General features: G+C 34.5%; 1 protein-coding gene across 1 annotated transcript in view; it reads right to left on the minus strand.

Moving 5' to 3' along the window:
• Positions 1–12,049, minus strand: part of LOC111147336 (isoprenoid synthase domain containing) — a 323,058-nt gene that overhangs the window by 150,482 nt on the left and 160,527 nt on the right. Inside the window, exons 7-8 of the mRNA XM_022503328.1 lie at positions 10,997–11,089; positions 10,421–10,513 (exon numbers count right to left, since the gene is read on the minus strand). Coding sequence (XP_022359036.1) covers positions 10,421–10,513; positions 10,997–11,089 — 186 coding nt within the window. The remainder of the gene's footprint in view (positions 1–10,420; positions 10,514–10,996; positions 11,090–12,049) is intronic.

The following is a 12,049-nucleotide window of genomic DNA, read 5'->3' on the forward strand; positions in this document are numbered from 1 at the left end:
ACGTGCTCGTTGGGAAAAGGGAAAAGACTCTGAGCACAGGAGTGTTAAGGAAGGATTCCAAGAAGAAATATGATCACTAAAACTCTAAGGCAGGAGAAACACTAGAAAAATGGTGTCTCGGGTCAAAAAACTCACCAGAATCAACATACATCTGTCAAACAATATGGCACACGGGTTACTAAAGTTCCTCAGCAGAGGGCCAACTGTGTGGTGAGGCAATGAGAAGCAGGGTGATAAAAGCAAGAAGAACCAGTCGAGACCAAGTCTTTATGCTCTTACTGAGCTTTGTCCAGTAAAGGGATGAGAAGCCTCCAGAAGGTTTTGATAGAGAGTACCTCTTAATTAGCAATTAGCAAAATCTGTCATGGTAGCAATGATGAGGTCAGACTGAAATAAAAAAGAGACTGCTGGGAGGGACCCAGCTCTTGGAGGGAGGACAATACATTCCAATTTTTTTTTTTTTTGTTTTTTAACATCATGCACTTGAACACTTCCTCTCAAAACTGAGAAGAATGATGAAGACTGGAGGTAAAAACATATGAATTGGCACATGAGTGATACTTTAAAGCAGGAGACTCGATGACCCCGAGAGTATATGCCTACTAAAGAAACACCTACCATGTATTTTAGGTAAAGATACTAATTAACAGTGGCAAACAGGTCATTTAGAATTGAGAAGCTCAAACAAAGTCTAGGAAACTATAGTCCATGGGGCCAATCCAGCCTCCTGTCTTTTTTTGCAAACCAACTTCTCCTGGAAGACAAACACACTCTATCCTTTCCATCTCATCTATGACTACTTTTGCACTAGAACAGCAGAGTCCAGTAGTTGTAACAAAGACCATATTGGCTCAAAAAGCCTACCATTTTTAGTATCTGGCTTTGTATAAGAAAGCTTTGCCAACCCCTAATACAAAAAATTATCTCAATGCAGGCACTGAAAATGACATCAATTATCTTGTATAAAGTAAGAGCATCCTACTGAGTGGTTTTTCAGATCCTTTTCTTCTTCAATAACTTAGGTCTCTATTACTCAAGGGGGCAAGTATTGACATCCCTAAAAACAAAACATCATTTGGTAAAGTAAAATAAGCACAGGGATACCCAACTCTCAGAATTGCTGTAAGGATTAAATGGGATCATTATATTAAAAGGAAAGAATCGTGATTCATTATTTCAAGCAGTCAGTTAAGTGTCTGTTATTACCAACATTAACATAATTATACTAACAATAAGAATTAGCAGGCCACATTTTCAGGAGCAAAAGAGGGTCTGAGGATTATAAATGTAGTGGGAGTTCCATTTCTTAGAAATGGGAAGAGCAAAACACACAAGATCACAGTTCTCACTGGTTGGGCAAAAAACCAGAACTCAGTCATTACCATAAAAAGAGTAAATTAAAAAATTGAAATCTGTAATTCTCTCTCAAAAATATCTAAGATTGGTACAATACTCGAAGTACTTAAAAGAAACATGCAGGTGACTAACAAATCCAGTCGTTTCCAAGTACGAGTTTTCCAATGCCAGCACAAGGATTATCTTGGCAATACTAGCTGCATTCCACCTGAGCAGGCACCAGTGAATCAAGTATCCCAGCATTTAAGTAAAGTATAAGCTTCAAAATCCCATACAATAAAACCTCTGCTGCCTGAAAATTTAATCATACTATACTTTTCAAAAGTATCACATACAAACTTAACTGCAAGCAGGGTTCAAGCCAAAGCATGTTTGGATGAAAAAGCTTTTTGCATTGATTCCAACACCTTTCTATACTTTATAAAAGAACAATCCAGCCTTTCCAGGAAAGTGCTTAAGTAATCTATTTTTAGGTAGCTATAAATTTTTATCCTAAAGGGATAGCATTTAGGCCTGATAATATTCTTACCATCTTCCTGCCTACTAATGCTTCAATCCATGAACAAGGTTTTGATTTTTGTTTTTGTTCCCAATTGTGTTTTTCGACGTTCCCTGGTGGTCTAGCGGTTAGGATTCAGTTCTCTTAATTGTTTTTCTTTGCATAGTATGAAATGGTGGTACAGGAAAGATTTCATAAAACAACATGATCCATTATACAAATACTATGTAAGACTTGGCAAAAGCATTGTAATATGAAGGGTTTTTTAAAATTATGCCTTTAACTGGAATTCTATTAAAACTCAAGTATTAAGGAAGCCGTGAAAGAACGTAGCTTGTCTTTCCAAGTCGGCTTTATGATAAGAGATTCTGTATGTACACACACACACACACACACACACACACAGATGAATAGAAAGCTTTTTAATGAGTGGAATCTTTTTCATTATCCAGGTGAACAAATGTGCAATAATCATTTGCCTAACTCAACCTTCAGAAACAAACCAGAAAGATCCTTCTCTAATGTCCCATATCTTACAGCCATTCCCTCAGTTTCACAAGATATAAAATTTGAGATTATACCTCCTCTCTCTCATTAAATCAAGAACAAATTCTTTGTGTTTCTACTTTTTAAATATATCTTGATTCCAACAATTTCTGCCCTAGTCCCAGATACCATCATTATTTCTTGGACTACTGTGATAGCCTCCTGACTAAACCAAATGCTTCAAGCTAACTCTCTGGTCACTTTCATCTATTCTCTGTGCTGTATCCAGAATGTAAATGCAAATGTTCTCACATCAGTTTCTACTGAGCAGGGCTGCTTCCTAGAATTCAAACTTGCAAGGCCCACATTGACCTTTTCCTACCCAGTGTATGGTCCAGTCTGTTTCAGATCCACCAGCTTTCTAATGCTGACTATTCCATGTGCTACTCTGGCCATAGAGAAATGCTATTCTCCCTCCTCTTAAAAGATGGGGACCTGCTCAGTCTTCCCAATTTCAGACTCTGCTCATATCCTTAAGATCTCTTCTGATTACCTAGCATGGGCTTTTCTGCCCCTTTTTATTTTCTTTTTAAGAGAGGGAGGGGGAAGGGTGGAGGGAGGGAGAGAGAGAGAACCGTAAGAACTTATGCAGGGGCCCATCTCACAAACCTGGGATCATGACTTGACACAAAATCAAGAATCAGATGCTTAACTGACTGAGCCACCCAGGTGCCCCATTTCTGTCCTTTTTTCCAAGAGATGTAGTTAAAATTCTCAGCATTGACGTGGTGAATGGAAAGAACAATGACCAAGATATGCTGTCAACTCTCAGGCTGAGGATCACTTCCCAAGCTAACACTGGCCATTGGATTAAACTTATGTTTAAATTTAGGATTAAGTCCCATGTCCAGCTCCCTGCTCAGTAGGGAGTCAGCTTCTCCCTTTCCCTCTGTCCTTCTCTTCTACTCATGTTCTCTATCTCAAAATAAATAAATAAATAAATAAAATATTTATATATATATATATACATATATATACATATATATATATGTATATATATATATATCTCAAGCCTGACTTTAACCTATACAAGAAGTCAACACAATACATATAAAGTATGACAAGTAACTGTAAAATAAATGATAGTGAAAAGATATTTGGTTCCCTTTTTGTAAAGAAGTAGCATAACACAATTGAGCTAAAGGCCCTTATTTAAAATAGAATCCAGGGCGCCTGGGTGGCTCAGTTGGTTAAGCCGCTGCCTTTGGCTCAGGTCATGATTCCAGGGTCCTGGGATTGAGTCCCACAGCAGGCTCCTTGCTCAGCAGGGAGCCTGCTTCTCTCTCAGCCTCTGCCTGCCACTCTGCCTGCTTGTGCACTTGCGCGCGCACGCTCACTCGCTCTCTCTCTCTCTGACAAATAAATAAATAAATAAATAAAACCTTAAAAAAAATAGAATCCAGTATACAAAACAAACAAACAAACAAACAAACAAAAAGCTAGTAGGAGAAATCCCCAGGTTTATTTTTTGAAAAAGTGAATGATCAAAATTGCTCAACTCCTTTTCTAGACCTAAAGTTAATGTAAGCTGTCAAAAAAGAAGGCTAGCTTCATTATTTGGTTCCTGTGCATTTCATGTTAAATTTAAGGAACTGATTTAGATGGAAAGCACCAGCAAAAAAAATCATAAACAATTTTGTTCATCTGACTGAATTCAGTGGACTTCCCAAATTACGAAAATAAATAGTAATTTCAAGCCCTGTGCTTAATCAAGAAAAATTAACTCATTAAACTAGAAAAAGAACTCCAGAATTTGTTCCGTTTGATATTCTGTTAGAACATCACTATATCAAAATAACTGTAATTCATTACAAGAATCAATTAAAACTTGCAAGGTGTATCCCAGGAGAATGATATTTTGATATCAGTTATATGCCCAATGCAACTAATCTCAGGGAATTTTAATATACTACAACAAAAACTTCCTAGTAACCATTTACCCATAAGCAAAGATCTCCTAAAACTTGTAATAACAGACAATTCTATTCATCATCTTGTACAAGAACTTCATCATTCTTCATTTTGCAGTTCAGTATGAATCCCTTCATGACTAAAATTTCAAAAAGTTTCTCAAGGTATTTTAAACCAGGACTGAGCTATTATTATTTTAGGCAGGAGATAGTTTAGACTTTTTTACCAGAAAACAAGTGGAAACATTTGTAGAATTCATGGAAATGACTGCATTTCTACCACTAAAGCTATCACCATGAAAGAGAAAACCTTAATACATCTTAAGCGAAACATCAAAAAATTCAGTAAACAGTAAGATAATCATTTTCCGAAGGAAAAGTAAAAACTATAGTAGCAAAATGGTTAAGACTGGAATAGAAGGATTTAGACCAACTCTATTGGTCATTCTTTGGCCACTAAACACACATGTGTGTATGCACACACACAAACACACACAAAAAATATCTATTCAAAAATAAACACAAACTAAGGGCCTGAAAGATACACATAATAAAAAGTAAATCCAGTATGATGGCAGGGAGAATTACAACAGCCAGCTCTCTTGTTTTTTAAGAACTTGTGACCTAAAAACAAATTTTCTCAATCTAGTAGTAATAGGGTTAAACAGGAGCAACTGTACAGAATAAACAGTTAAGTAAAAGGTGACAAAGGTACATGTCTAGGATCTGGTAAAAAATTTAACAGGACCACAAATTTTTATAACTTAAATTCAGTAAAGCCTCAATATCTTGTGAAGCAAAGAAAGAAACCATTAGTACTTTTCCAACTGTCATTTGTTCTTTATTAGGAAGGAATATTAAATACATATATGTTTGTATGTGTATTTTTAACCTTTTTCCATATTATTTAACACATTCATGAAAGCATAAAAGTAACAATATATAGGATACATTGCATATTGGATTGATTCTGTTCCTGGCTCTGCCATTGGTGAGCTGTGGAAACTTCTGGAAACAATTCACATCACTGACAATTTCCCCAGATGTGGAAGTATCAAGTGTCAATGGATGGTGGTTTTCTATTTTTTTATTTGCTGACATGTTCAAATATTAAACATTTTGAAGTATTTTAAATATCATATATTCTGATCTGTTATGTCAATAAACCACTTCCCAGTAACTAGAACTAAATTAGGCACTTACGAAGGTTTATTTATGTTTTTCAAAGCATTAAAATTCCATATGGTAATTTGTGTTTTTTTTACTAAAGTAAATTCATGAAAAGATTCCTATCTCTCATAAGCACCAATAAAATTCTTGTCTACATAGTCAAAAAAATTAGAGCTCTTATGCAATTATCCAGGTAATTACCATGAAATTATTTTGTAATGAGGAAGTGATAAAAAAATTTTATCAAATAAAAGTAAAGAATTTGCTTCATTTCTCAGTTTTGAACTTCTAATTATGTTTGTTGCCAATTTCTTTCTGCTTTTAAAAATTAAACATTTCACTGGTGTCTATTATATGAAACAGCTTTGTTCACTGAAAAAATAAGCTTTAAATAAGAATAAACTGTCCATTCTCTCATCTGATAATAGTAGGAAAGGATGTTTTGCACAAACCTTGCCAGAGACAAATAAATTAAAATTTTTTACTTTCTGCATCTGGAAAGGAATTTTTTTATAAGTTTTACAGTTGGTTTTACATAATCTTGGCTGGGAAACAGCTATACTTTTGCTTCCTGAAATTGTCTTCTCCAATGCTAGAGAAAAACAGTTCCCTGATCATTAATTACTAAGCGAAAAACTCAACCTATAATTCAGATTCTTAGCACTTTTGAGTCTTGTTTAGTTTAGGTAAAAGCCTCCCCCCTTGGTGGTGGGAGGGAGTGATTTTTAGATCAGAAACTATGAATTTACCTTTTACTATTTTAATATATTACTCTGTTTTTCTAAATATTCATCATTATTTGAACAGTGAATGAAAACACATGACAGGAGTAGAAAATAAAGAAATGAACATGCCCCATGTTGATAGCTATTACATCCGGTGATTCCAAAGAAAGCTTTCAGAAAATCCTCTTCAGAGTTGCAATCTGAAGAAGGTGCTAACTGTATATCCCCCCACTGGTAACTGCGAAAAAGTGAAGGCCAACAGTAACTTTAGTCAACTCAAGATAAAACCTTGATTCCTTGATAACTTATAATGAATGATAGATTAAATAGCACCAGAAATGACATTAGAAAGGGCTCTCAAAATGTAACTCCTACACAATTTAGTTTAACAAAAGAAAGCTTTGGTTTTCATGTTTATAAGGTTTTTCTTGTTAAAAGACATAGGAAAGAACCTATATTTTTAAAATTCCTTTATGCCAATCAGTCTCTAATTTAAAAAAAAAAAAACAACTTTTTTTTTCTTTCTTTCAAGTTAGGAGCATTTTCCTAGTACAGAACATGCTTGTTATCTGATTAGGTGTTTCCAAAGGTTCACAGTTAAAAGGCTACATAGTGTAACAAATGTCATCCTAAAACATAAATTCAATCAGAAATAAAAATTCATAAATTGACCCCACCCAACTGTATCTGCCAACTTTAAGAATGACATCTATTTTAGCCCAGTCAACATTATCAGTCTCTAACTTATCACAGAAATTTGAACAATTCTGATGATTTGATATAATTACAATAAAATTAAGTTAGATCTACCAAAACTTTGGATTTTATTAAGTTGATCAAATTAACATTGGTAAACTTTAAATCCTACTCAACACCATGGACAAATGACAACTTGGCCAAGCTAGACTGCTTAAAATAAAAAAAAAACTAAGAATAATGACCTAACAGATAGTGCCAAAGAGAATTTTGAACAATGTATTAATAAAAGATATTTTTACAAGACTTATGTCCAAAAATATTTTTTGTAAAAATGACCACTTGAAATGAAGCATGTCACAACTTACAATGTTCATAAGAGTAAGCAAAGATATTCCTTTTGTAAAAAGATGAATTTTTTTTATAAATAGCTGCTTTTTGTAGATAAAGCCCTATGTTTTTCTACTTTTCATGGTGAATCTTTTAAGTAGATTTTATTTATTTATTTTTTTATTTTTTTAATTTAACATAGAGAGAGATTACAAGTAGGCCAGAAAGGCAGGCAGAGAGAGAGGGGGAAGCAGGCTCCCCGCTAAGCAGAGAGCCCGATGCGGGGCTGGATCCCAGGACCCTTAGATCATGACCTGTGCCGAAGGCAGAGGCTTAACCCACTGAGCCACCCAGGCACCCCTTAAGTAGATTTTAAAATAGAAGCATCCTACCTGTCAGTTTATCTCGGGAAAACAGGAACTTCCTACAGTCAGTCTTTCCTAACACATTTCAGTTTCATAAAAGTCAAGGAGAAGTTAATCTTCAGACAATCAACACCCTGAAATAAAATCTAATTACGCTAAATACCTGTATACCAAAAACCAACAAGTGTTTTGCTCCCTCCAAGGGATAAATGTTCCAGATGAGATTGAAGGTTACCTATACTTTTTAAATGACTACTGAATGCCAATTAACAGGTAATTCCAGAATATTTTTCTGTAACTCCTTGAGAAAATAAGAGACAATGTGGACTTCACCAGCATGGCAGACATCCACTAATTTTTGGCACTTAAAACCTAATCAAGATTTTTTGTTTGTTTGTTTTTTGTTTGCCAAACAAATGCCCCAGCTTAACTTCAGCCCCATTTCTTCCAAAAAATTGTCCTTATAGATTGAAATATGGGCACACTGGAAATGACCACCTTAACTAGCCTCTCAGTTGAAAAAACCCTCACAAACACCTAATTAAGCACAATTTTACTTTGCACCTGCCTGATTCCTACTAAGTCTTCCTCTGTGCAGATGGACAGAAACTGGAAGTTGTTAAACCCTTGCAGATAAAAAAAGACCACTGTACTACAGCTCAGCAGGGACAAATAGGTTTTTAAACATTTACAATACATGCGTTCAATAACTACTGAACCACATAACTCCAAAATAAAAATGAATGTATTTTTTCCATGACCTTTATGTCATTTTAGGTTTTCTGGTAAATAAAACCTATCTGTCTAGGGAAGCAAATAAACTCTTTGACCATTCTCAGAATTTAGAATTGCTTAACAAAAGCCTTATTAAAAACAAAACTTAAAACAAAAAACCTTCCATGGTGTGATTTAATCTTCGAGCAAATCAATTCAGATAAAAGCAAAGTAGGCACACCATAGTCTATGAGCTTCCTATTACAACTTCCTAATTACACACATATGTAGTGTTCACTTACACCCCCAGACATTATATGTATATACGTATGTATTTTTTCCACTTGATTATGTGCAAATTATGTCCCCAGATATTTACATCCAAGTTTAAGTCTTTTACGTATTTTGCAATAATAATAATATTTTATACACAACTACTACTTTGGGGAATATTTGACTGGTTCTGCTCAATTTTAAGTCCGAGGAACACTGATATGTCCTTTTAGCCATTTGGGAGCAAGTACTATCAGAAAGCAATAGCATGATACCTTTTATGATCATTTACAGGACAATTCAAAAACCCAGACATATTTACTTGCCTGTCAATCCAAGAAAGCAGCATTTCTTTTTTATTTTTTTTTTAAGATTTTATTTATTTATTTGACAGAGATCACACGTAGGCAGAGAGGCAGGCAGAGAGAGAGAGGAGGAAGCAGGCTTCCCACTGAGCGGAGAGACCGATGTGGGGCTCGATCCCAGGACCCCAGGATCATGACCCAAGCTGAAGGCAGAGGCTTTAACCCACTGAGCCACCCAGGTGCCCCGAAAGCAGAATTTCTTATTCTACCTTTTTAATGCTTCAGTTCATACTAAGGATCCAGATTCTAGATGTATTCTAATGACATTTTCCTATGAAGTTTAATAATAAGTTTAATATTCCTATACTGAGTCTACATACATGAGTCCATATTCAATGAGAAAAGAACGGGTGAACAAATATTACTCATGCAGTAGTAACAACTTTCCAATCTTAAGTAAATATTTTACAATGTTTATAGTATACAGACTTAAAATAGTCCTATCCTCAAAGTAGTGCTGGGAGACATTTACTCCTTAACTAGAGGATTATCTGTCTTTTTCCTTAGTTTAATACAGAACATCAGAAAAGGAAAAGAAAAATTCTGGTACTTACTGGGATACATAAAATAGAACTCAAAAGGAATAAACAGAAAACTGAATTCAAATATTTATGGAAAAGATACAAAGAACAGAGGTTGAGATACAATAGGTGATAAAGAGAAGAACAGTTTTAAAACTGGAACACAGTCATAGAGGTCATAGCAAGAAAGTAAGCTCAAGAATCCACAAAGAAGAATTTCTTTGAGGCTTGGATAAATTTCCTCAAGGATGAAATTTTGTTAAAAATAAAAGTTGAATTTCAAAGAAGGAAGCATAAGTATGAAGAGTTAAATCTGCATTGGGAAAAAAATTTGATATATTTATACATGGAATGTTACTATCCATCAGAAAGAATGAGGGGTAGCTCAGGTGGTTAGGCATCTGACTTGGTTTTAGCTCAGGTCATGAACTCAGGGTTGTGAGACTGGGCCCTGCATTGGGTTCCACACTGGGTATGGAGTCTATTTAAGATTCTCTCTCTCCCTCTGCTCTCCCCAACCAAATTAAAAAAAAAAAAAAAAAAAATGACTCTTGCCATTTGCAACAATGTGGACGGATCAAGAAAGCATAATGCTAAGCAAAGTAAGTCAGTCAGAGAAAGACAAATAGCATATGATTTCATTCATGTGTGGAATTTAAGAAACAAAACAGATAACTTAAGGGAAGGGAAGGAAAAATAAAATATGATAATAAAAAAGAGAGGGAAGCAAACCATAAAGACTCAACTATAGAGAACAAACTGAGGGTTCATGGAGGGAAGTGGGTGGGGATGGGCTAAATGTGTGATGGGGATTAAGAAGGGCACTTGTTGGGATGAGCACTGGTTATTATATATAAGTAATGAATCACTGAATTCTATTCCTGAAACTAATACTACACTATATGTCAACTTCAATTTTTTTTTTTAAATATTTGCATTAATTTACTTACTGAAATAACAACAACAGGATATAAAATGGAAAGATTACTCTCTTCAAGCATGTTCAGTAACCTCTGGGTTTCCTCAAAATCAGAGGACAAAACCTGAAAGACCAGAAAAATAAAAGTGAAAAGAAGTTCTTAAATGATTTAAAAGTTAATCCAAGGATAATTAAAAATTAAAGGGGAAAAAAATGGAGAACTTTCACATAAACATCCAAAACATTTACCAAACTTAGTTTTCACTTTTTGAAAAACTTTAAAGGATACCCATAAGGTCCTACCTATTAAAATTTGAACTAGTCATTAATTCAAACATGTTTCATCTTACCTGCTTCATACCAGGTGACTGAAAATGGTGTCTAAAGAAATGTCACCCTATTCTCTTATCCCGCCTCTCTAGCTTGTTAGAAAACATTATTTTCCATTTCTAAAGTTAAAAAACAAAACTTCCAAATACATACTGAATAACAGAACTCATCTATCAGAACTTAAAATCAAATAATTAAGAATCAAGAAAAAATTATTTTCCACATTACACTTATACAGAGGCTCAAGTGCTTTCAATCATTTAAATTCACTACTTACATTCACACAAACATAATTATAGCATTGCTCTAAGATGATTTGCTTAAGATCTCTGCCCGCAGGACACAAAGCCCCAGACGTGACTTCTACATGCTAGGAGGGAAAAAAAAAAAGAAGAAAAAGGAGTTTATAAACTAGATAGGAAGACCAAACCAGAACCTAAATGACTGTTAAAAATGAGCACAAAACTGCTAAAGACACACAAAGCCAAGAATCATATATAAAAACAACATAATTCATGCAAAAGTTTATGAAGCTACCGAGAAAAAGGCATTTGAACTAGTCCATGACTAATGATTACTATTTTGGTAAACACAGATAGAGCTAAAGGAAATAGTTTTAAATTAAAAAAGGTATAGGGTATATGCAGGGACAACCAAGTAACTGGTTTTTCTTATTCAAAGGATGTATTGCAGAACATGGTGGATAATTATTAAAAGGTTGGTTAGACAGGGATTGTTGGATGATTCTGAAAACATGTTAAATTCTACAGTTACATAGATGTAACTAAACCTGTAAAGACTAGAACCAGGAAAAGCTGTTAAGAAATTATTATAGCGTAAGACAGAGAAATAAGACTTGAACTAGGACAATGATAGCAAGAGATGAAGAGATTATTACTAGAGGTGGTCCCAGACTAGAATTAGAATAGCACATATATTACAAAAATTTCCCTAATTGGGGGCACCTGGGTAACTTGTGATTTTGGCTCAGGGGATGATCTCAGAGTTGTGAGACAGAGTCATCATAAGAGCTCCCCACTCAGTGGGAGTCTGCGTCAGATTCTTTCTCCTTCTCTCCCACTCCTTCCCCGCTGCACACACTCTCTCAAATAAGATCTTTAAAAAAAGAAAAATTTTCCTAACATTTTTATTCCATATAGCTCAATATTCTAATTAACTTTCATTTTTTTCTTATGTCAATATGAACAAAAACTTAATTATTAAATTATTATTAATTAAATTTAATAAAACTTAATTATTAAACAAGGGACGTTTTTTATCTATACTATTGTAATTCCCCAAAAAGTCACATTTCCATGGTTAGCACTGG

Source organism: Enhydra lutris, unplaced genomic scaffold (assembly GCF_002288905.1).
Source record: "Enhydra lutris kenyoni isolate GAN:26980312 unplaced genomic scaffold, ASM228890v2 scaffoldscaffold16, whole genome shotgun sequence".
NCBI lineage: Eukaryota > Metazoa > Chordata > Mammalia > Carnivora > Mustelidae > Enhydra > Enhydra lutris.